Below are 26,931 nucleotides of genomic sequence, written 5' to 3' on the forward strand. Positions count from 1 at the left end.
AAAGATGTTTTACAAACTTCAGTCCTTGGGTGGGGATGGGAAGAGTCATCATAAGAATAATTTTGAAAGGAAATCTTAGAAATTTTAGGGTAATGATTCGTGTAGGGTAATTGTAAGTAAGCCTTACAAAAGGTTAAGTAAGTCAAACGCAATGGACAGGTTAAGTCTATAACTAACGACAGCAAGGGTTTAGGGTTGCCCTCGCCACGCCCCTTTTCTTGGGCCCCTCTTCTCCCGGGTTCAAATCCCACCCATTACCAGGAGCCACGCCTTCAGGTTCGCGAGGCCGGTCTTTTTTTGCGACACTACGCACGCGCAGTCTCTTCCGGACCCGATCCGCTGGCCAGCAGCGAAGGTTCGCAGGGCCTTCGAGATTGCGCCTTTCTTCTTCTTCTTTTTCCTTTTTTTTTTTTGGTTTAAACGTGACCTTCTCAGTACACATCCCTACACACGGGAAGCCTAAGGGTCGCTGCACGTGTAGACCCGCGCCTGCTACAGCGGTGAGTCCAAGGCACAGGTGAGATGCCCCCAACCACACATCCCCAAAAATGACTACGTCGCTGTCGGGTGGAGGATCCGCTTTCGTTTCCGAGGAAACTGAGACGCCCCGTCCGTATCTCCGCCTCCGGGTCCGTTGGACTCCGTCTGCGGCTTGTTTTGTCGGCTAAAAAACCTTCGCCGCGGCAGTTCTCCTACCCCCGGCAGCTTAAAGTGTCCGGAGCCGGGGTCGGGAGGTGGAGGCGAGCCCTTTGCGCCCCTCTCCCCTTCTCGCCGCTCGCGGGCCCTGGAGCACGGATTGCACCCCGGCCTGGGGATCTGGGCAGACGCGGGGGCAGCAAAGGACGAGGTACCTCAGACCGAGGGAGTGGTTCGGCGGAGGAGAGTTGGAGGAGCGAGAGCAGGGACAGAAAGAGGGTTTGGGGTTGAGGGAGCAGAGAGAGAAAACAGCACTGAGTCAGCCAGCGACCGAGTCGGTGACAGGAAAGACTGTAACAGGGGCAGCAGAGGGGATGCCAGCATGGGGAGCGGAGGGGGAGAGAAAAACGCATGCTCAGTAACGCTAAGTGGTTTCCACCCTGGTTTCTATTAGATCACGGGAAGGGTTTTGAGAAATGCCGTCAGCTATGTCCAACCCAACGGAGTTGAGCAACTGCTCTGGGTGGGGCATTATTGTTAAATGAGGTGCTCCAGGTGATGCCAAGGTGAGCCCAGGGATTAGCAGGAGGGCTCCTAGATGCATTTGTGAGAGTGGAGAGCAGGCTTTGTTCACGGAGGTAACAGCCTGTTCTGTTGGCTTTGGGGGTTCAGGAGAGCAGCGCATGTTCTCATTGCTGTGGGAATCCGTGCTCATCTGTGAGGTGAGAGCACATGAAAAGAGGAAAGAGCCCTGGCTGGTGTGGCTCCGTGGATTGAGTGCCGGCCTACGAAACAAAGGGCCACTGGTTTGATTCCCCATCAAGGCACACGACTGGGTTGCGGACCAGGTCCCCAGTAGGGGGCGCACAAGAGGCGACCACGCATTGATGTTTCTCTTCCTTTCTCCTTCCTTTCCCCTCTCTCTAAAAATAAATAAATAAAAATGTAAAAATTAAAAAAAAAAAGAAGAAAAAATCAGTGTGGTCTCCATGCAGGAACTCACTGTCTCTCTCTCAGGTGACAAAGAGGAGACAGTGTTTTTTTTTAGCGTTTCAAGGTCCTTATGCCTGTGAGTGTGGTGGGAGCAGTTAAAGGGGTTGCGCTGATTCCTGTGAAGGCACATCCTCAAAATGCAGATATGACTCCTCCATGTAATGTCACCTCAGGATACAGCCCAGAGTAGGAGCACGAACAGGACAACATGGCTGCCTTTTAGGTAAACACTGTGTTCCGGGTCCCAGGGTGTGTCTGCTTTTCTTCGAACATCCCTGGGTTTAGAGCCTGCAACATTCAATTCTCTGCTTCTGTTGTTCCTGCCTGGAGTAAAGTTGTTTTTAACTGGTTATTTTTTTTTTTCCTTTGCTTCTTACAATTGTCAAGGTCAGCTCTTAAGAATACTTGTCTCTTTTGTCCCAGAGCCTTCTCTGCATTCTTTCCATCCAGGTTCCCTGAGAGCCTAAAGAATTCCCATCTGGAATTAATGATCTTCAACTACTGAACACATCCCCTCTGTGACAGATCAACCAGGGAAGGCACCCGTGTCCAGCATCCCTCTTGGGATGGACTCAGAGGCTCAGGTATCAGTGAAGAAGGGACATGTAGGTTTTAGGTTCTCGTGGCTGCAGCATCACTTCTGTAGACCAGCGTAAGAAAATGCATGTTTCACTGGTCAGGATAGCTCAGGGAGTTCTGACAAAGAAGAGTAAATAGAAGAGACTTGCTCACTAGATTGGTCAGACTTGCTATTGAAAGGCACCATAGGAGTTACCGACCCGGGGAGGTATGTGTGGATTTACATTTGCACTCAAAGTTAGCTCTTTAGAATATGTCTTTCCTGTGCCCCAGAGCTTCTCTCCGTCCTCTCCAGCCTGACTTCCCATGTGGTCTGAACAGTTCTCACCATGATTAATGACCTGCAACTACTGAAAATGCTCCCTTTGTGACAGATGAACCTAAGAATGTGTTGATATCTAAGATACCCATTTGGGGTGGGGCCGGATACTGGCATATCTGTGAAGAAGGAGAACATTTCATGTGTGGTCCAATCCGGTTGCTCAGTCTGCTCCGCTGTAGGCCAGGATTAAGAAAAAGCCTGAATAAACAGGATGACTATGTGCCCTGCCCCCAAAATTCAGCGTTCTGAAAAAGCCTTGCTACCTAGAATGCTAAAAACATGCTTAGTATTTAAAATAAACTAAAGCTGCCTTGGCTGGTAACTCAGTTGTGTAGAGCATTGTCCCCATACTCCAAGGTTGTGGGTTTGATCCTTTGGGAAAATACAAGTTAACCAATGAATGCAAAAATAAGTAGAACAAAAAATCAGTCTCTCCCTCCCTCACTTTCCCTCTCCCTAAAGTCAATTTAAAAAATTTTAAAATAAACTAAAGATTATAAGACATGGGGGCTCATTGTGGCTTTAAATTTGCGTAAAACTCTTGGTTTCTCTTGATTAGTAGTATGAGTTTGTCTCCCTATTAACACACAGAATAGATGGTGTAGTCATCAATGTGTGCATCAGGAAACTGATACCAGTTTCTCCCATTACATTTGACGAGGGCTGGGTCAGTCCTGTCAAATAGTGCAAGCTGACAGACAGGTGCAGGAGAGGGTCAGCCGTGGGCCTGGAGTGTGAGTAGAACTAGCAGCCAGACTTGTTGGGGGAAAGTACTGGTGTCAACATTGAAAGGGTCATGACTCTAAAAAATAAACAGCCGTGACCTAGACAGCACCAGAGGGTCTTGAATGTCAAGGTAAGGGAACTGGGTTTATCCTGCAGGTCATGGGAAGGCAACAAAAGTTGTACAATAATGTAATGGAGAAAAATGATAGCTTTGTGACATCCATTCATATCTGGAGAGCAAGAGCTGAGCATAGCCACCAGCTGGGGACCTGAGCCCCTAGGTCTTGACACCTGCTACCTGTCTTTATGTGTCTAAGGCCCTGCCAGCCTTGTTCAGGATGTGTGCAGGTCCAGAAAGGTGAGAGGGATTTATGGATTTAGGGCTCAGGGAGCCCAGAAGAGAAGACAGGGCCCAAGTACAAAATTAAAGGCCAAGAATTGTAGAGGAAAATAAGCCCTTGTTCTAACTCCCATTGCCTTTATTCATTTTCTCAAGACACTTTCACTCAGTGCCTGCTGGACACCAGGCCTGCATCAGGCACATGGCCAATGCTCTAACACAAGGTCTGGTGTCCCAGGACACATTGTAGGGATGCTAACTCTGCTGGAAGGGTAGAAAGGGTGTCTCTGAGAAGGAGCAAGTAGGCTGGGCCTGAATCAGGAGAGAAAAGCAGGAGTCAGGATGTGAAGAGGCGGAGAATGGGTTCCAGTGTGTGCAGGAGCATGTGCAAAGGCCCAGATTCAGAGAGGTGGGTAACATGTAGGGTGAGAAACAAGCCCTTCAAGGGTGCAGCGAGCTGGTCTGGGTAGAGAAATGGAAACTAAAGGCCAAGGAAGGGATTTTAACAGGAGTGACGTGATTAGACTTGCTGGTTATAAAACAAATGAGTACTTTTTTACTGCCTATATTCTAAGAGTTTTATTGTTTTCAGTCCTATATTAAGTCTTTTATTCATTTTGTGTTTAGTTTTGTATATGGTGTGATAAGGTGGTCTAGTTTCATTTTCTTGCATGTATCTGTCCATTTTCCTAACATCATTTATTAAAGAGATTGTCTTTACCCTGTTATATGTTCTTTCCTCCTTTGTCATAGATTAATTTTTTTTGTCAATTAATTAATTGTCATAGATGTAGGTTTATTTCTGGACTCTCTATTCTGTTCCATTGATCTATGTTTCTGTTTTTATGCCAGTACCATGCTGTTTGAATTACTATAGCCTTGTAGTATAGTTTAATATTAGGTAGTGGGGTACCTACAACTCTGTTCTTCTTTCTCAAGGTTGCTATGGCTATTTGGGGTCTTTTGTGGTTCCATATATACTTTTGGATTATTCCAGTTCTGTGAAAAACATGATTTTATTTTGATAGGAATTCCACTGACTCTATAGATTGAATTGGGTAGTGTGGACATTTTAATAATGTTAATTCTACCCATCCACAAACAGGGCATATGCTTCCATTTATTAATATCATCTTCCAGTTTCTTTCTTCAGTTTCTGATTTTCTGAGTCCAGGACTTTTACCTCAGTTAAATTTATTCCTAAGTATTTTCTGATGCAATTGTAAATGTGATTTTTTTTTTTTTAGTTTCCCTTTCTTTTATAAAAATGCAACTGGTTTCTGAATATTTATTTTGTATCCTGCTACTTTACCGAATTCATTTATCAGTTCTAGCAGTTTTTTGATGAAATCTTCTCTGTGTACAGTATCATGTCATCTGCAAATAAGGACAGTTTTACTTCTTCTTCCCCAATTTGGACACCTTTTATTTCTTGAGAATGCCTCCAACACACATACTCTTTCTAGGAAACTGCAAAAATGTGTCTTCCTTTAGTAGGGACCTAGTGTCAGGGTTCATCGTCAGGGACTCAAATTCACGTTGTCCCTCCCTTGGGCTCCTTTGTGCAGCACGCAGATTGACCAAACCTCCCAAACCTCCCAGTGGCACTGGGTTTGCAGCCAAAGCTATAGAACTGAACAGACTGGTCAATGGAATCGTAGCTGCCACTTGCTGTATGTGTGGCCTTAAACAAGGTATTTGGAACCTCAGGTTGCCGAATGTGAACTCCCACCACATTACTGTGAATCTTCACATAGGGGCGGTGTGTTCAGCCCGTAGCGCAGTGCCTGGTACATGCCCAGCCTCCAGTGGTGCTCGGATGACTATTCCGAGCACCACTGGATCATGTCATCTGCATGACATGTGGTCAAATACATGTCATTATTACATGCTGCAATACAGTGGTCAAATGCAGATGACCACTGTATTTATCTTTTTGTATTCAGTGTTATGTTCTGAATTAGATAAGTATTTATTTTTTTAAAGATTTTATTTTTAGGGAGGGGAGGGGAGAGAGAAAGGGAGAGAAATGTGGATGTGTGTGAGAGATACATCAATCGGTTGCTTTCCCAAGCCCCAGCTTGGGTCCTGGCCTGTGCCCTGGCAGGGAGTCGAACGGGTGATCTTTTCATTAGCAGTCCAGAGCTCATCCACTGAGGCACACCACCCAGGGCTAGATAAGCATTTATCGATAAAGCGCTATGCTCCTCTGTCAAATAAAAGTGCCAGCTATTTCTCAGAGGTGTCTTTGGCCCAGAGATCCCACAATTCTGACTGCTAGATGTCATTATGTGCCATTTTATTTATTTCTTAAAAAAATATTTTACTTATTTACTCTTAGAGAGAGAGGAAGGGAGAAACAGAGGGAGAGAAACGCTGATACATTGCCTCTCACACGCCAACTGTGGACTTGGCCCAGAACAATTGGTTTGAATTGGTTTGGACTTGTCAGTGTTCTATCCCACTGAGCCACGCCTGCCAGGACTATGTGTCATTTTAGATGCAAGATTTCATTGTCTGTCTTGGGAAAGAGAAGTATGCTTGGAAAGAACCAGTGTAGGTCAGCATCTAATCTTTGGGGGCTCTTTATAATTTAATTTGATCTTTGGAACCAATGAGAAACTGAGGCTGAGCAAGAGTAAGCTCACTTAAAATCATGTGCAGCTAGGAAAAGGAAAGCCAGGATCCCACTCTCATTTCTTTCCCCTCATCCCTGGTCTCCACCTTTCTTGAGGTTATAAGGAGATTCCTCAGATTCCTCTAATAACCATTTACTCTGTAATTTTTCTCTGGAGTAGGAACTTCCCTTTCATCTGTGGAATAAGTCCCTTGAAACTAATCCCGAGTTTTTGTAACTCCATCACTCACTATGAAAGTAGGTTGGCACTAGCTTGTTCTGCCCAAGACTGTGTTTTGCTTGAACAAATATGGACTCAGTACCTATTATGTACCAGGCACAGGTCTACAGTTTTAAGAAACAATGTTGAATGAAACATATGGAAATTATTTCTTTTGAAAGCTACAGGTATTGAACAAGCAAACATAATTTCAGGTAGTATCAATGCTAAGGAAAAGATGTAGTTGGGTCCGTGTCTAGAAGAAGGGGGTGAAGACTACTTTAGGCAGGATAATCTAGGAGGTAGTTCTTGAACCACAACCCACATGGTGTAGCATATCTGCCTTTCCAGTCTCCTAGGGAAACACATTTTGGGAAGAGGTAACAGCCAGTGGAAAATCCTGGAGGCAGGAGACAGCTGACCACGTTGAGTGACAGGCAGGTATGCAGAGGTGATGTTTAAGCAGTGAGCACAGACCGACCACACAGGACCTTATAGACCCTGCTAAAGATTTTCAGTTTCATTCAAAATCTGGTGAGAAGTTGGAGTGGGAAGACTGGCATGATCTGGTTTAGCTGCAAGGAAGGATCTCTCAGGCTGCTCTGCAGGGAGAAACCCCTGTGGAGGGCACAGGGCAGTGTAGCAAGCCCAGAAGTAGGGGACTTGGGAAGAGGCCTTGGTGGTGATTCAGGGGGGAAATCATTGGGGTTGGCTTCTTGCTTTAGTCATAGATATGGTAAGAATTGATCGAGTTTATAATATAATTCTAACACGGCAAAGACAGGGACTTGTTGAATGGATAATAGAAGGGGTATCAGAGAAAAGAGGAATCAAGGAAGATGCCTAGACTTTTGGACTAAGTAACTGGGTGAAGGGTGTACCCATTTTATTAATTAGATGGAAAAGTCTTTGAGAAAAGTGGATTTAGGAAGGAGCTTACGAGTTCCAGTTTGTAGATGTTTGGTACCTGGAGTTAGTAGTTGAATAAACCAGTCTACAGTTTACAGACTTTGAATCTGAAAAATGACACATTTGGGAGTCATCAGGGTAGGGAGGTGAAGGAAGCTAAAGACTGAGCCCCAGGGTTGTGGGGAGCATCCTTCACTTCCATCTGTTTGGGACCTTCTGGGGCTGTGCCAACCTGAGCAGTGGCTCTGCTGTGGGCCCAGCCACCTAGGAGACCAGGACTCCCGAGCTCCCTCACGAGTCCCCAGTCTGCAGGCTGAGCAGAAAGGGTAACCTTGTTTTTTTTTTGTCTAAATCATTAACTCCTTGTCCTCTCATGCTTCTGAACATCACTATGGTTTGCTTCACTGGAAAGAAGTCAACTTTCATCTCTGTAGGTTCCCAGAGGCTCTGCGTGTCTGTGCCAGGAGCAGTGTCCTGGCTGTCCCCATCTTTGGGGGCCCTGGCAGCATCTGTCCTCAGTTTACTGTGTGTGTCCCAGGGCTGGGCAGGAAACACTGAGTGGGAATGCAGCAGAGGAAGTCAGGTGCCCGTTTTTAACTTCTGAGGAAGCTGCCCTGTTCGTAGTGTTGTTTAGTGCGTGATACCTGTGAGGTGTCTGCTTATGGTCAAGTAGTTAACTGAATCGACTCTGTGAGGACTGGGGAGGTCTCACAAACCAGGGCTCCCATCCAAAGTGACCTACCTGGCTTTGGTGCCATCCCTGTATCCAGGCTGGGCAGTGTCTACTTTTCCAGTCCCGGCTGGCGTGTGGTCAACCCCTGCCAGGTTTAAAGAAGAGAGGCAGTGGGGACAGAAGATTCTCAGGACAGGTGGGGTTATGTTATGTTCTTGCAGTCCACATAAATTGAATATATGTATTTAAATACACAAGCGCTGATGGTGAATGTGTTTATAGAACAACACAGAGTAGAATGCCTGAGGTGTACTGAGTCATAGTGGCTTACTGTGTAGACTGAGAGTGTGAGGCGCGTAGTGCTGGCCATGGGAGACATGTCAGGCGGGCAAATGCAGAGCTTTCGGAAAGAGCTTTCAGAGGTAGATTGGTTTACTGGTAGATTGGTTTGAATTTGGGAGATGTCTGCTTTCACGGAACTTGCCCTTCTTAACAGAAAATAAATCAGTAGCTAGGCACTAAATCTGTTCTATTTTATAAGCACTTCCTTTGGAAAACATAAGTTAAATTGATCTCTCAAAGGAAGGTGAGAAGTCTCACACTGGGGAAGAGGGTCCCCAGAGCAAGAACAGCAGGTACAGAAGCCCTAAGATGGGGTGGGGCAGGGACCTGGTGGCTGGATCTGAGGGAGTGAGAGGGAGTCAAAGGAAGGAGGTTAGGGAAATAATGAGGGTTTAGATCTTGTGCAGTCTGGAGGTCATGGTAAAGATTGTTTCACTTTTTATGAAATAGAAAAGCATTCATGGATACAACTGAGTTAGAATTCAGTTCACCTATACTTTGAAAAGATTGCCCTCTTGCTCTATTAGAAGTTGATGATAGGTGAGAAAAGTTGGAAGTAACTGGTGAGAGGTTGTGTTGGTTTGACCCAGAGGGTGGTGGTGGAGGTACTGGTAGATACTGGATTCTGTTTATATTTAAAATGATTTACTGGTAGATTGGGTGTGTGGTATGAGACAGACCCCTAAGTTTTGAGCCTGAAGACAGAATTATGAAGCTCCCCTTAAATGAGATGAAGGAAATTCTAGGACAGTCAAGTTGGAGGAAAGAGGAAGAATTCAGTTCTGGATGTAAAGTTTACAGTATGTGTTTTTCACCCACATGGAGACAAGCAAAGGAGGCAGTAGGGTGATCCAGGCTGAGATCTATCTGATCTCCCTCTCCCGTCCCTGATATCTCTTTGCTCAGATCTACGTTTCCCTCTCCTTTCCCTGACCTCACTCCCTAGACTACAGTAAACTAGAATGAATTCTGAGGTTATGAGATAGGCCTCTTCCCCCAGAATTGGCCAGGGAATGAAAGCGAACTGATTAGAATAGACTATGAGCTGCTAGGCTAGATGTGACTAGAGGATGAGGTTGGTAGCTAGGCCTCTTCTTCCAGAGCCGGCTGGGAGCCAAGACCAACTGTGTCATAAAAAAATAAGATGCCCTCCACGGTGACATACAACACCATAGTAAGTCAACCAAAAATAGCAATTTCATTTAGATTTTCTTCATACATTGTCTTTACAATGTCCTCAGTCTTCTTCCATGGAAAGGTAAATATGAATGAAGCCCACCTAATATACAAGAGTTCACAGATCTTTAGACTCCAGCAGTCAATCCCATGATTTCACACACACAACAGGAATGAAGAACAGCAGCTTCAACTGATATGAGACTGGAATCATGTTCAAATTCCTCCTCAATATATTTCAAATACTGTCAATGTACAATAATTTATATTCTAAGTAATTATACAAATCCAGATATCCATACTCTTGACATTGGAAGCATACTGAAGTAATGATCTATGTTCTGAAATTTTGGATGATTCTCTATAGTAAGTATTGTAATTTACAGCAATACCTGAAAACTATTACTAACTTCCTACTATGAATTCACTGTTATTTTGAAATTGTTTCAATTACATTCCTTACTAAATTTTTTACATTTCAAAGACAGTTTCAGGAAAAAATTCTTTGGGCTTTGTGAACTGTATATTTTGGACAAAAGTCAATTATTCTTTACTATGAACATAGAATTCAACCCCAGTTGTGCATTCCCTGATACACAATATGGCTATAGGTCCAGCTATACTATTTTCTATAATCTTTTTTAAGGTTTTTCACTAGTATGAATTCTCACATGTCAAACAATCTGTGAATGTTGAAAAATCAGCTTTCAACATTCTTTTCATTAGTATAGTTTCTCTTTGGAATGAATTCTAAGGTTGAAAAAGTTTTGCGAATGGGTAGAGCTTTGCCATGCTTTTATCTTTGCTAGGCTCTCTCCAGTATAAATTACCCAATATAGAGAGAGGTATGAATTAGGATTAAAAACTTTACCAAATTCATTACATTTTTAATTTTTTAAGAGATATTACATTTTTAATGCTTCTCCAATACATATTCCTTGATGTTAAATGAGGTTCGAAAATGGTGAGTTATTGTTAAATTCTTCAAATTTTTTTGTTCTCCTCCAGCATGAATTCTCCAATGTTGAGTAAGTTTTCAGCACAGAATAAAAACTATGCCGCACTCTATATTTGTACAGTTTTTCTCAAAAATGAATGCTGTCATGTTGGGTAACATACCACTGATGATTAAAAGATTTGGCACATATACTACATTTATATTGTTTCCCTACAGTATGAATGAAATGATGTGGAATAAGTTGTGAGTAATAATTAAGGGCTTTGCCACATTTACATAACTTATGTCAAGTATGATTATTTGGATGACGAGTAATGGTTGAGGACTGTTTAAAGGCTTTGCCATATTCCCTACATGCACATGACTTCTTTCTATGAATTCTCAGAGGTTTAGTAAGGGTAAAGGAGTGGATGAAGGCTTTACCACATTCTCTACATATAAAAGGCTTTTTCACCAATATGAATTCTATGATGTTGAGTAAGGGCCGAGGACTGCCTAAAGGTTTTGCCACATTCTCTACATTTTATAAAACTTCTCTCCAGTGTGAATTTTCTGATGTTTAGTAAAAGATGAGGAGTACCTAAAGGCTTTCCCACATTCTCTACATATATAAGGCTTTTCACCAGTATGAATTCTCTGATGTTGAGTAAGGTTTGAGGACTCCCTAAAGGCTTTGCCACATTCTGTGCATTTATAAGGCTTCTCTCCAGTATGAATTTTCTGATGATTAGTAAGCTTTGAGGACTGACTAAAGGCTTTACCACATTCTCTACATATATAAGGCTGTTCCCCCGTATGAATTTTCTGATGTTCATTGAAATTTGAGAACTGGTTAAAGGCTTTCCCACATTCTCTACATTTATAAGGCTTCTCTCCAGTATGAATAGGCTGATGTCGATTAAGGGCCGAGGAACATCTAAAAGCTTTGCCACATTCTGTACATTTATAAGGCTTCTCTCCAGTATGAACTTTCTGATGATTAGTAAGCTTTGAGGACTGGCTAAAGGCTTTACCACATTCTCTGCATTTATAAGGCTTCTCTCCAGTATGAATTTTCAGATGTAGAGTAAGGTTTGAGGATTGGATAAAGGCTTTACCACATTCTCTGCATTTATAAGGCTTCTCTCCAGTATGAATTTTCTGATGTTGAGTAAGATTTGAAGAGTGGCAAAAGGCTTTACCACATTCAGTACATTTATAAGGCTTCTCTCCAGTATGAAGGTTCTGATGTTGGATAAGGGTTGAGGAGCGGCTAAAGGCTTTACCACATTCTCTACATTTATAAGGCTTCACTCCAGTATGAATTTTCTGATGTTGAGTAAGGGACGAAGAGTGGCTAAAGGTTTTACCACATTCTCTACATTTATAAGGCTTCTCTCCAGTATAAGTTTTCTGAGGTTGACTAAGGTTTGAAGAGCGGCAAAAGGCTTTATCACATTCTCTACATTTACAAGGCTTGTCTCCAGTATGAAGGTTCTGATGTTGAATAAGGGTTGAGGAGCGGCTAAATGCTTTACCACATTCTCTACATTTGTAAGTCTTTTCTGCAGTATATATGTTCTCATGTAGTATAACACCTGGAGGCCAATTATATGTTTTACCACATCCTTTCCATTTTTGTTTTTCACCAGTACAGATTTTCTTAACTCTATTTAGATTAAGTACTTTACTAAACACTTTTTCACAGGGTAAGCATTTGTAAACATTCCCCCCAATAGGAATATTCTTTTGTTCGGTACTATTTGAAGATTCCTTAAGTAATCTGACACATTTACTTTGTTTGTCTGTCTTCTCCACAATAGGAATAACCTGATGTGTAATATGATTTGACATTTGATCAAAGATGTTTCCACCTTCATAATGGTTCTCTGGAAGATGAGTATTCTGATGTTTATTAGGATTTGACTTGTGGTTAAAAATTTTCCAGTCTTCATTGCATTGATAACTTCTGTCTTCATTATACATACTCTGGTAATCATTGAAGATAAAGAGGACTTTAATGACACCTATAAAATAACCATTCTGTGATCCCTATTAAACCATGTTGGTTATATTAGAAATCACTCCCAAGTTCATGAAAATTTTATACCGAAAGACAAGAAAACATTATTTCTCAATGAAGTATAGTGCCATTTTTGCTGCATATAATGTGTACTTTTTTGCCCAAATTTTTTAGCAAAAAATAAGGATGTACATTTACATGGGTAGTACCTGAAATACCTTGTACCTGTTCTTGTGTTTTGTAATTATTTGTTAAATAACATTTCTTGTACCATAATATGTTAAAAAAATAAATGCTAAAATTTCTTTGTGATACAAAAAATGAGTATCTAAATATACATAAATAAATAATTGGATTAAAAAATTAAAACAGAAGATTTTTTTCCTTGACAATTTGAGCCCAAAAGGCGGGTGTGCATTATACAAGGGAGTGCTTTATGCACGGCAAAATATGTTAATTCCTTAATAAAGGGATTGCCAAATTCATCACATTTAAATTTGGTATGTGCATTAGAATTCACTAAATTTTACAAATTATTGACTGGAAGTTTAATCACACCCTTTATTTTAGATAATGCAAATGATTATTCATATCACGAATTATGAGAGTATATTTTTCCAGACTGCCTTTAGAAGAATATATACACTTAGAAAATTGCTTTCAGTCTCCACATTGGGAAACACATTAATTTGCAAATATAACTAACAATAGGGAGTTTTCCTAAATGTGTTCTATTTTTCACTTCTTTGGGTAACAAGGATTTTATTATGAATAATTATCCTAGTTAAGTTCCGTGCATTTTAACACCCTTTTTTCTTGTCATCCACTTTCTTATCAGGCTTTCATTACATTATGAAAGACACATATTTCTTATCTTACCAGTATTACTTTAGAGAATAAATCTTCTATTCCTGGCTTTTGCAACAAGGCCTGACAGTCTTCAGATGACAAAGCTGAAAGATACAAAGTTAAAGGATAACAAGTATGACAGATAAATTTACATTGTAATTATAAGCAATTATTGAATAAATTGCATTTTTGAGTATTTTGTAAAATGTTCAAAGCAAGACCAAAAAAGGTACAATGAGAAAAAGTTACATCAGCCCTGGCTGGTGTGACTCAGTGGATTGAGTGCAGGCCTGTGAACCAAAAGGTCATGGGTTCAATTCCCAGTCAGGGCACATGCCTGGTTTCTGGCCAGGTCCCCATTTGGGTGCATGTGAGAGGCAACTGATAGATATTTCTCTCCCTCTCTTTCTCCCTTCCTTCCCCTATCTCTCAAAATAAATAAATAATTTTTTTAAAGTTACATCAAAAAGGAAGAAACAGTTGCTTACATTTGGCAACAATACTGCTCAAAAACGCTGAAGATTTTCTCATCTTTAGACCAGCCCTATGAAAAATGAGTAAGAAAAATTTTCTAGATGTAATAAGTATAATTGTAAACTACACTAAACCATATAAACATAAAATTTTTGTAAATGTAAAAATATATACAAATACAATAATCAGAAATGGTCTAATGATCAAATACAAATCACTTTGATATTTTCTAAATAACTTTCAAAAATACAAACCTTAAAATCTTACATCTATTTTTAAGATGTACAACATAAAAGATATAAAGTGGTACCAATAATGTAAGTAGGTATAGGGATAGAAACGGCAAGTATAGAGAGTTTTTGTATGCATCTGATACTATGAACTTAAAATGTATTGTTATAGCTATAAAATGTTTTTAGTACGCCCCCATGGTAACGAGAAAAAAATAAGAAAATGATCTCAGTTAACAGATGACAAAACTGTATACTACAAAATCATACAGAATCCACACTAAAAAAAAAGACAAATGAAACGAATATTTTGAAATGCAAAATATAAAACCAACCCATGAAGTTAGTTGTTTTTATGCAGTAACAGAAATGTATACAAAAAAAGTTAAGAATGTAATTACAAAATCAATGGTATAAAACATAATGAAATATTTAGGACTTCTCCATGAAAAAACATGCATGACTTTTATGATTAAGATTGTAAAATATTGCTGGTTGCAATTTTTAAAAAAATCAGTAAATGAAAAATTATCAGGCTGCTTGAAAATCAACTGCCATCATGAATGAGGCAGACATTATCTTGAGTAGGATGTTCATGACCAATAGACTTCTTCACCAGAAATACATGGTCATTAACATCCTTCACCTTGCTAAGGCAACAGAATGCAAAAAACAAATTCAAGAAAAACTAGCCAAAATGCATACGGCCACACCAGATGGACCTTTTTGTTTGGATTCAGAACCCATTTTGGTGGTGGCAAGACACTGGCTTTGTCATGATTTATGATTCCATAAATCATACAAAGAAAAAACCCCAAACATAAGACTTGTATGATGAGTCATATGAAAAGACAACCTCAGGAAAAGAGAGAGAAATGCAAGAACACGATGAACAAAGGGTGACTGCCAAGGCCAGTGTTGGTGCTGGCAAAAAGAAGTAGTAAATAATCTTTAAGGACTTTATCAGCGGTGATTATGCAGATTTTTCATGACAGGATTAATAAACTAATAACCGAAAAACTTTTGTCCCATGATCCTAAATAGGAATGATAATAGTATAAGGCCTTAGTCGTACCCAACGTGACCTAAACATTCCACGAGTTCTTTATCATCCCTAGCTGGTGTGGCTCAGTGGACTGAGCGCAGGTCTGCAAACCCAAAGGTCACCACTTCTATACCCAGTTGGGGAACATGCCTGGTTCTAGGGTTCAACCCAGGTTGGGGCACATACAAGAAGCAACCATTGATGTTTCTTTCTCACATCAGTGTTTCTTGTCTTCTCTTTCTCCCTTCTCCTCTCTCTAAAAGTGAATAAATAAAATGTTTATAAAAAAATTAATATAGAATGATACAGGACACCATGCAACCAACATAATTGTAAAATGAAAGTGTGCAGTTAAGGGCATCATGCTTTCTGAATTTAAAACGTCAAAGCTGCTGTCATCAAAAAAGTGTAATACAAACATTAAGACAGATATAAATAATGAAGCACAGTGGACTTTTTAAAAAAGCCTACATACAACATCTTCTGGATGAGGTCAAATGACCTTCAACAAGGGTGCTTATACTACAAAAATAGAAAAGGATATTCTTGTTCTGACTGAGCAGCTCAGTTTGTTAGACTGTCCCGATGTGCCAGAGTGGTTGGTTTGATCTTCAGTCAGGTCACATACAAAAAAGCAACCAATGAATACAAAAATAAGTGGAACAACAAGTCAATGTTTGTCTCTATCTTCCTTATTCTCTTTCTGTAATCAATAAAAAATAAAGTATACAATATTTCTGGCTGTAATACCACAAAATAAGAAAAAGGGTATTCTCATAAAGAATGTTGATAAAGTTAGATGTCCTCATGTAAAAAAAGGAGTGAAGTTGAACCCTTTACTAAAATAGAAGTATACAAATATTAAATCAGAATGGAGAAAAGATTTAAACATAAAACTAACAACTTAATCTACTAAACAAAAAGGCATGGAAAAAATCTTATGACTTTTTTCCCATTATAACACTAAAAGAAAAGGTAAACAAAGCAAATAATAGACAAATGAGATCACACTATATTTAAAAACTCCTGCATATTAAGGCAAATAACCAGTGAGTTAAAAACACACCCTGTGGAATGGAAGAAAATCTACAAAATATATATGATAAGTCTTTAATATTCAGAATATATAAAGAACTTTTACAAAATAACATGATAAGACATGTTAACACAATTTTTAAAATAGCCAAAGATATATAGTTAACAAATATATAAGAAAAAAGTCAGGATAATAAATGGTGCAACAAAACAAAGCAAAACACTGAACCAATACACACACAAAAATAAAACTATACCACTTTTTAATGCCATGTACAAAAATAAACTCCAAATGGATTAAAAATTAAAATATAAGACCCCATGAACCCATGAAAAAACTAGAAGAAAGGACAGCTGATAAACTCTTAACATTAAAATTTTTTGGAGTATAACTTGGTAGGCATAGGAAACTAGAGAAAAAAATAATAAACAAATGAGACTACAACAAAGTAAGTTTTCACACAGCAAAGGAAACCATCAAGAAAACAAACAGCCCTGGCTGGTGTGGCTCAGTGGATTGATCTCAGCCAGTGAACCAGAAGATTGCAGGTTTCATTCCGACTCAGGGCACATGCCTGGGCCATGGGCATGTCACTGGTTGGGGGTGTGCAAGAGACAACCAACTGATATATCTCTCACACATCTCTGCCTTTCTCCCTCCCTACCCCTCTCTCTGAAAATAAAATCTTTTTTAAAAATCCAACAAAAAGGTCAATCTACTGAATAGGGGAAGGTATCCACCAATGATGCTAAATATCCAAAATATATAAGGGACTTATATAACCTAACACCAAAACAAACCCCAAACAAACAATCTGATAGAAGAATGGGCAGTGGACTTGAATAGATATTTCTGTAAACAGCACATAAAGATGGCCAACAGATGTATGAAAAGATTACTGAATATAAAATAAAAATAACTTTTCTAAGTCAAATTCTTGACCAACTTGGTTTTTTAATCCATAGTATTAAGATTTAAATTTCCATGTCTCAAATCAAACAATAAGGAAACAAACCAACAAAAGTGATCAAGACAAAAAAAGCAACAACCTGAGAAAAAAATATTTGTAAAAAACAACACTTACAGGACTATTACACAAAACATACAAAGATGTTTTCAAACCCAACAGTGACAAAAAAACAAACCTTACTAAAAAGGGACAAACACCTTAACAGAAAGCACACTAAAAAAGATATATACATTAAAAACTACTTTCTAAAAGGACCCACACACCTTATATTACTTAGGAAATGTATATTAAAATAATGAAAATTATACAAGCAGCACTTTCAAACAACACTAAACCCCTATTGGGAAGGTCAGAATCCAGAACATGAAGAGCAGCAAATGCTGCTGTCGGTGTGGAGCAACAGGAATGCTCATTCAATTCTGTTAAAAATGCAAAATGCTACAGCCCCTTAGGAAGAAACTTTGAGGGTTCGCACAAAACTAAAAATAAGGAAGTGAGCTTCGTAGAGGCAGGCAAACAAAAAAACTGGGACAACTGTAATAGCATAAATAAAATATTTTTTTAAAAAGACCTAAACATACATTTATTATATAATCCAGTAATTGTGATGCTTAATATTTAACCAAAAAGCTAAAAAGCCTATACTAAAGCCTAAAGGGGAATATTTATAGAAGCTTCCCTTATAATTTCCAACAACTGGAAGCAATGAATGTCTCGACAGGTTAATAGATAAGTAAACTGAAATACATACAATGAAATATTTTTCAGCGCTACACAGATATAATACATCAAACCATAAGAAGAATTGGAAGAAACCTAGACAGCATGAAGAGAAACAATTTGATCTGCCTGACCAGGTACTCAGTTGCTTAGAGCATCATCCAGATACACCAGGGTTGTGGGTTCCATCTGGGTGGGGCACATACAAGATTCAACCAATGAATGCATAAATAAATGAAACAACAAATCAATCTCTCTCTCTCTCCCCGCAACCTTGCCCCCCCTTCCTTACTCCTTTCCCCCATCCTGTTTCTAAAAACTCAATAAATGAAATTAAAAATACAAGAATCCAATTACAAAAGGCTACAAACTGTAGGATAACAACTACATGACATTCTAGAAAAAAACAAAAAGAAACAGGAAAGCCGTCAATGGTTCCAAGAATAAGGGGGATATAGGGATAAATAGGCAGAGCACTGAGAACAACACTTAGGGCTGAGAAACAAGTCTGTATGACAGTATAATGGTGGATACGTGTCATCATAAATTGTCCAAACCCATAGAACATACAAGCCACCAGTGAAGCCTCATGTCAACTAACACTTTGGGTGATAACGATGGGGCAATGTAGGTTCATACACATCACAAATGTACCACTCTGGTGGGGACATAGACAAGGAGTAGGGTATGCATGTAGAAAGCAAGAAGAGTCTCCGAATTCTCATTAACTCCTACACAATTTTGCTGTGAACCTAAAACTGCCCTTTGAAAAAGTCCTTCACAGTCGCCTTCTCTGAAGTACCTGTACTCAGGTCAATACATCTTTGCTATGGTCTTTATGTACATCCAAGAAACAAATGTTTGCATTCTCCACTGAAACACATACACATACAATATATCACTTCGCAACAGTTACAATGACCTGTATCAAAGGAACAATATCGAGTGTTTCCAAAAATGAGGAGAGAGTAGACACAGATGAATGAAAGTTAAATTGGTGCAAAATGTATGAGTAGCAAAAATGGTTCTGTTGAAGAATTAAAAGTAGAATTGTTTGGTCATTCGGCCCTTCATTTCCAGGTATTTACCAAAAAGAATTCAAAAGAGGATATGCAAGAGACATGTGCACACCTGTGTCAACTCTAGTATTGTTCACAAAAACCTGTGCAAGTGAAAGCAAGCCATGTCTGTGAATAAATAAATTAAAAATATGGTACATAACTACAATAGAATACCACTTTGCAGGAAATAGGAAAAAAAAGTCTTATCACCTGGTACCACAAAGACAAATAGTGAGGACATTTTCCTTAAATGAAGCATATGAGTCACAAAAAGACAGACATTATACAATTCCACTTAGGTGGATAATCTCATGAAGTCCACTGCATAGGGGAAAAAGAAAAGGTAGTTCTCTGGACCTTGGTTTCTACACCAGAGAGCCTCCAATTCCTCCTTGGAGACCAAGAATCTGAGAGGCTACCATACAAAGCAGAAGCCCCCAAAAGATGTTAAACTGATACAGAAAATGAAACCCTGCAGGTGGAGTAGGAGCTCTGAAAGGAACTCACATTGACCCAGGGAGACCAGGTTCCTATAGTTCTCCAACATCACATCCATGTACAATTTCCGCTGAGCTGGGTCCAGGCACTCCAACTCCTCCTGAGAGAAATCTACAGCCACATCTCTGAAGGTCAATGATCCCTGAAAAAAAAGGACACATTTACATTGGAGCCATAGGCCTACTTCATACTGTCATCCAACATGAAAGTGTTAGGAAAAGTAGTTTTGACCTCGGAGAGTATCCCGAACTATCTCATAAAATCAAACTGACCCAGTAACATTCTCTGCTTTTTAACACTGAGAAATGAGGATGACACATGTCCACAAATCCACTGCAGACACTGTTCTTTTCATGAAAATAAATTTTAAAATGAAGGAATAGACACAGGTATATGGATTGTTGAGTGCTGATTTTTATCCTCACGATCAATTGTGCATATGTCTCAGCTGGAAAAGGCATGGCGAGGTGAAAGTGTAGGTACTACTTCACATTTAATTTAGACAACAAAGACCTGTAGATTTGTAAAAGTGCAGATTCTGATTCAGAAATTCTGGGATGGGGCCTGTGTTTTCACATCTTTAATAAGCTGACTTTTTACTAGTGGCAGGAACATCTCTGGTCATGTGCCATACTTCTGAATGGCACAAAAAAGAAAACAATATATTTGATACATGACATTGAGCCGAAGGACTTTTATAAAATGCACAGTTCTAAAAAAAATGAGAAACACAGCAGCCACAATTTTATTTGAAAATTTTATATACGAAATCTTAGAACAAGATCATTCTTCCTGTATCATGAGACTATTTCCTGAAACATAAAGGTTAGAGCTTGACTTTTACTCCAACTTGATCTATTTTTTTAAAAACACAGGCAAATGCACATCGAGAGACCTCATGAATGTTCATTGCAGTTTCTGTAAGTGAGAAGAATGAAAATACCTTAAGTGTACACTGAATAACTCAAATGTTAACATTTTATGCAGACAGAGAGACATACATATGGGTACTAGGTACATATGAAATATGATAGAAAATGGAATTTTGATGTCAATGATAATAAGATTATTTTGAAATTCTGTAAATCTCGTAAATCTACTGCTACTCATGGATGATACCCTTTGTGTTTTATAAACACAAAAGGTTGAGGAAAACACATGATGCTAAAAAAGAAGTTAAAGCTAGAGATAGTTCTTTTCTTTCTCTTAATACTTCTGGGTATCATTAGAGTAATATTTTAGAAATTTAACTGAACTCAACCAAGATTAATATGATTCTTGTAAACTCCTGAAAATAGGAAAAATGATAATGTAAAGTTAGTCTGTGATGCGTGGAATATAACGAAAACTTACAGGAAGGATTGATTAATTAGATCCTCCCCATCAGAGGCCAATAATCTCTAGAAAATGAAGGATGGGCCCTCATTTCCCAAAGGACACAGAAGCTAAGAAAATGAGGGGAGTTTCCCGAGGAAATGTGATGGTTTGGGCAAATCTCTCAATAATTCCCTGCCAGACCCTCCTTAATGATGAAGGGAAGTTCTTCACTACATTGTGAAGAGCACCTTAGCCAGCTGACTATCAGGTGGACTGGAAGAATGGTTATCAGGTGAATGCGGCACACGGAAGAACATGTCACTACTGTGACATTACGGGCAAGAATACATACTTAAGTCATTATGTGAAAATGATCATCAATAAACAATTTTTTTGTCTATGTCAATGTACATGTACCTTCCATGTTTTCTACACAAACACTCTAGTATGTTAAATACAAAGAATATTGCCCTGTCTGGTGTGGCTTGGTGAACTGAGTGCCAGCCTGATAACTGAGGGGTCATTGGTTCAATTCCCAACAAGGGCACATGCCTGGGTTGTGGGCCAGGTCCCCAGTTGGGGACGTGTGAGATGCAACTGTTCAATGTATCTCTCACACATTGCTGTTTCTCTCCATCTCTTTCTCCCTCCCTTCTCCTCTCTCTAAAAGTAATAAAACCTTTAAATATAAAGGAATTTCTACTAAAGTAGTAAGCAGATCGGTTCTATCTACACTTCTTTGTCAGAACTTTCTGAGCTATCCTGACCAGTGACATGTTCATTTTCTTACCCCAGGTCCACGGAGCTGATGCTGCAGCCACATGAACCTAAAACCTGTATTTCCCTTCTTTTCCAGTACCAGAGCCTATGAGCCCATCCCAACAGAGACGTAGACATCGGTGCCTTCCCCGGTTGATCTGTCACACAGGGGATGTGTTCAGTAGTTGAAGATCATTAATTCAGGGTGGGAATTCCAGTCTTTGGGGAAACTGGATAAAGAGATTGCTGAAAAGCCTATATTACAACGGACAGAAGTACATAAACTGCTGACCTTGACAGTCATAAGAAAAGGAAAAAAATAAGTAGGTAAAAACAAACTCACCAGGCAAGGACATTTAAGGGAGAAATAAAGGTAGCTGGTTCTTAATGCACTGGAAGGAAGAAAAGCAAGCACAGCCACTGACCCAGGACACATTGTTTACCTGAGAAGCAGCCATGTCCTCCTGGTCCTGCTCCTGCTCTGGGTTGCTTTCTCCTGGGATGATAGGCTGAGGAGTTACGTCTGCATTTTCAGGATGTGCCTTCAAAGGCCTCAGCACAGCCCCTTAACCTGCTTCCACCACACTCACAGGCAAAAGAACCTGGAAATGATGAAATGGCCATTTGCACCTGTCCTTTGTCACAGGCAAGTCAGGAACAAAGAGCTCCTACATGGAGACCACATGCTGTGAGTTTTTCCTCCTTTTCAGGTGCTCTTTCCTCCCATGGACATCCAAAAACTCCTATGAGAACGTGCGATGCTCTCCTGAATCCCAAACCCAGCAGAGCACCCTGTAACCTGCTCTGACCAAAGCCTGCTTCTCACTCTGACTTACGCATCTGGGCATGACTTTCCCTTCCCCTTCTGTTTCCCTCCCTCCCCACAGATAACCTATACCTTCCTTTCTCCTAAGCGCCAAGGGTCCTTCTTATGACTCTGTCCCTTGTTCCCTGACCCGACTTCTACTGTGTGTCGTGACTTACTAAGTCAAATATTTTTATAAAAAATAAATAAATGCATGCTGAGACTAACTAAAACATTAAAAAAAAAAAAAATGAATGCTGTGCCCTAGTGACTCTGTTGGTTGCAGCAGCATCCTGGACACAGAAAACCTTGTGAGTTTGATTCCAGATCAGAGACTTAGGCTAGATGCAGCTTAGATCCCTGGTCCAGGCACATGCAGGAGGAAGCCCATTGATGTTTCTTTTTAACATCAATGTTTCTCTCTCTCTCTCTCTCTCTCTCCCCCTCCTCCCCGTCCCCCCCCCCATCAATAAGGATATCCTGGGAACAGGATTGAAAAAAGAAAAATGCATCCCAAAGCTTTCCTGCTAATCCCTCAACACACCTTAGTGTCTCCTGGAGAACTTCACTGAACAATGATGCTCCATCCAGAGAAGTTGCCTAACTCCGTGGAGGATGACACACCTGATGCCATTTGTCAGAACTTCTCAGGTGATTTAACATCACTCTGAAGGGAAACAGTGTAGCTTTAAAAAGCAAGCAGACCCAGAGGGAATGAGGGCACCACTCTAAGTTTCAATTCTGCCGGTCTCCAATGCAGCCATGAAGTGGCATCTCCATGCATTTCCCTCCTGGTGCCTGCGTGGCTCCCCCAGAGCTATTTTCTCTGTACCACTGGGACAGTTACCAGACCCATTGACACCACACCTCTGGGTACTGTGCGGACTTCAGGCAGAAACTTCTAAAGTGACAAGCTCCCTGGCAAAAATTTTTTCTTATTATCCAGGGAAAAACAAAGAGTTACATTAATAGCATGAATGGTAAATGCAGGTTTTGATACTGAAAATTTAAAAAAATATTAGCTATGAAAACATGTCCATCAAATTACACAATGAACATATGGGCTTTCTGAGAACCACGTTTCAGGTCAATTCAGTCCTTCCTTCAATATTTTGCAAAATGGACAAGAGGGACTTCAGGGTAACAGTTCCGTGTGGCTCACAGACACTAATTCAACAAATCACATAAATGCAAGAAAAAAGATGCTGGACATTAGATGAACTCATAAAAACAGGTCTAACTGTTAAGATTATAGACATCCTGCCCTGGCTGGTGTGGCTCAGTGGATTGAGCGCCGACCTGTGAACCAAGGGGTCACTGCTTCGATTCCCAGTCAGGGCACATGGCTGGGTTGAGGGCCAGGTCCCCAGCATGTGGGAGGCAACCACACATCCATGTTTCTTTCCCTCTCTTGTTAAATAAATAAATAAATAAATTTTTGGATAAAAAGATTATAGGCATCCTTACCAAGTGCCAACTGAAATAGCCTGATATTATTGACTAGGTACCAATGCATGTTCCAACACATTATAAACAGTACGAGGAATGCAGAGCTCAGATTTTAAACTAGGCACTATATATTTAACAGAAGAAGCATTGTGGAATTTTTTTAATGACTTCTATGGTCAAAGTTTAAAGACAGTTGAGACTACCTCGCATTTCGAAAGGAATGCTAAGTGCTGGTTAAGAAATATCCCCGATGCTTATTTCAGAAGTTAACGACTACCTACACAAGAGCATATATTCATAATATACGATTATCTCGATGTGTTTTTAAATAATAAATTTAATGTCAAAAATAAAAGGAAAAAAGTAAATCCATTGAGAAGAAAAAATAAAGACCCAATGCTTTTAACATTCCTGGAAAAGCCTCATGTGGTGACAGACTAATTCATTTCTTCTCCCGTCACCTCCCCCTTCCCATCCCAGGAAATGACAAGGGACCCCTGGCTGGCAGGCAAGGCTCTGCCCTCTGAGTGAATAAGGGTTGCAATTGGAAGCAAATAATTGTAAAATTCACAAGCCTTATAAACTGGACATTTGTAATCCTCATTCAAACCTGTTTAACTGTAACAACTCAGCAAATGTTAAACTAAATAGATTATTATTTAGTTTAACAGCCACAAGCCCACAAATCACATTCATCCACATCCGGGATCCCATTCTTCTCCTGCCACTCTGTATTTCTCTGTATGGATCTGTTTCTCTCTCTTCCGGGTTTCTCTGCACTCTTGTCCTTTCCTCGTTTTCCTCTCCCCACTTCCCCTGCGGTCTCTCCCTTTTTTCCTATTCCTCTACCTACACCTGTTCCCTGAAAAAACCGAAACCCCTTTCACCTTCGCTTGCTCTTCCTCCCTGATATTTCTGATTACTCTCAACTCCATACACTTCTCCGTCGCCCCCGCCCCCCGCCCATGCCTGCGTCCTGTCTGCGGCCCCTCTTACACTCTTCCCTGTCACCCCTGCCGGCTGACTCTCAGTGCTGTTAGTCCCTCTGATCCGTCACCTCCAACCCTCTTCATGCCCCTCGTCTCGCTCCCCGAACTCCACTCCTCAGAACCACTGCCTCCGTCTGAAGCGCCTCGCCCGTTGCTGCCCCCGCGTCCGCTCACAGGACCCTCTGCCTCTCAGCTCCCCCAGGCTCTCCGGGGCTCCTCCGTCTCCTCGGCATTTCTCGCGTCTTCCTGCTCCGGCTCCTTTCGTCCCTCCCACATCCCCGGCGCGGCCGTCTCTTAGGGCCCCTCGCGGACCTTTGCTCCCCGTCACGGGTCCGTCTCTCCCATTCCGGCTCCGGATCCCCTAGGAGCCCCGTTCCGCCGCTTTCCGGCCGCCCCTTCGACATCAGCGCTTCTACAAATCCCCTCCTGCGTGGGGAAGGTCACCTGCTGTAGGGACACCGTGTTCTCCCCTCCTGAGTCCCACCCCGTGGAAACTGTGCTCTCCTTGGATTCCAGTCTATTGTTAAATTGGGGGCGAGGGGTCTTCAGATCCCCAAGGCCCTGGTTAAATCGCGCTCCAGGGATGAAAGTGGCAAGAGGGGGGGGGGGGGGGGCGCAAGGGTTTGACTGCATCTCCCGAGACTTTAAAGGGCGTGGGGCGGGAGTGCTGCCCAGGGAAGGGTTTTCAGCAGGAAATCCTGACGGCAGGCGCCGTCCCTCCACCTGAAGGCGGAGAGACCGCGGGCCCGAAGGCCCCAAGTTTCCCAGAAACCACCGCGAAGCGTCTCACAGGGACGCCGGACTCACTGCTGGAGGCGGCTCGGGAGCGGGGATTTCAGCGTGTGTAGTGCCCGTCAGGCTTCACGTGCGTAGGAAGGACGAGTGAGAAAAATCGAATTTCAATCCGTAAAACCGAAACTTGGAAGGACCATGAGAACAATTCTATTGCAAGCCGCTATCACGTCAGAAAGAAACTGCGCGTGCTCCCTAGGTCAGCAGATGGGCGGAGTCAGAGTTGGAGCTCAGCGCCGCTGCAGTCAGACTGACACCCGAGCGGCGCGGTAGCTGGGAGGCGGGGTTGGGGAGGTTCGAAAAGGGCTAGTCGCGTGCAGAGATTCGAAAAGGGAAGGGCGGTCACAGTGCCATGGCCGGGGCTCTCCGTTCCAGCTAGCTCTCCTTGGTTATAGCCTTCCTTCTTCAGTGCTTTTCTATACCCACCCAGGTATTCCTAGCATTTGTAACATTCGTTTTCAAAATTCGTACTTTGGTGACCCTCCAACGATTACATTTCCCATATGATATTTGCCACCCCTTGTGACTCAGTCTTTCCCCTGGACTGTCACCTTCCTGAGTCTATAAAACGGCCCTGGGAGGGGAAAGGGAAGGTTCTAGGGGCAGCCTCTGAGCATAGTGCTGGGGACAGGAGGCTGAGCCTGAGAAATGGGCAGGCATGTGCAGTGACAATTAGGAAGTGAATGAGTACCTTGTATGGACGTGTTGGGAAGGAGCCTCCACTCTTCCACTTCCAGAAGCTTTGCTTTCAAAGTAATTTTCACGTTTAAAAATGCTGCTATAGTCCTGGCATGTGTGGCTTAGTGGCTTGAGTGCGGGCCTGTGACCCAAAGGGTCGCCAGTAGGAGTCCCAATCAGGGCACTTGCTTGGGTTGCAGGCCTGGCCCCCAGCGGGGGGCGCGCGAGATGCCACCACACACCGATGCTTCCCTCTTTTTCTCCCTCCCCGTCTCTCAATGTAAAGATAAATGAATAAAAATCTTTTTTAAAAAAATGCCGCTCTTGAATCTGGAAAACTTGGCATTCATTCTGCCCGACACCACCATCGCCAAGAAATAGAGACAGAGATTCAATCTTTATGGGAGTTTTATTCAGATGGTGGATTACATACACTAACAGACCATCTTACATTTCATTGTAAGCGAGCCTTTTTTATAAGGAGAAAAAAAGTGTAGGTAAGGGGTTTGAAATTGCGGGTGGAGGGAAATGCAGATAAAAAGTTTGGGATTAATGCTAAAGGTCACTGAGATAGAAGGTAAAGTCCAGCAATCTCTCTACCATCCTTTCATGTGTTGACAGGTGGTTCTTTTATTTTTAAAAAGATACTTATTTATTTTTAAAGATTGGGGAAAGGAGGGAGAATGGGAAAGAGAAACATCAAAGTGTGGTCACCTCACACCGGCCCCCAACTGGGGATCTGGCCCACAACCCAGGCATGTGCCCT

At 41.3% G+C, this 26,931-nt stretch overlaps 1 protein-coding gene across 1 annotated transcript; it reads right to left on the reverse strand.

Moving 5' to 3' along the window:
• Window positions 1-10,845: 10,845 nt before the first annotated feature.
• On the reverse strand, window positions 10,846-24,942 carry LOC129081553 (zinc finger protein 420-like). Its single transcript, XM_054587223.1, is given in 6 exon segments — window positions 10,846-11,015; window positions 11,017-12,459; window positions 13,373-13,446; window positions 19,386-19,518; window positions 21,896-22,054; window positions 24,870-24,942. Coding segments are annotated over 5 exon segments (1,758 nt in total). The 5' UTR covers window positions 21,911-22,054; window positions 24,870-24,942; the 3' UTR covers window positions 10,846-10,922.
• Window positions 24,943-26,931: the final 1,989 nt, after the last annotated feature.

Source organism: Pteronotus mesoamericanus, unplaced genomic scaffold, assembly GCF_021234165.1.
Source record: "Pteronotus mesoamericanus isolate MK-2021 breed Mesoamerican mustached bat unplaced genomic scaffold, CSHL_Meso_final scaffold_1135, whole genome shotgun sequence".
NCBI lineage: Eukaryota > Metazoa > Chordata > Mammalia > Chiroptera > Mormoopidae > Pteronotus > Pteronotus mesoamericanus.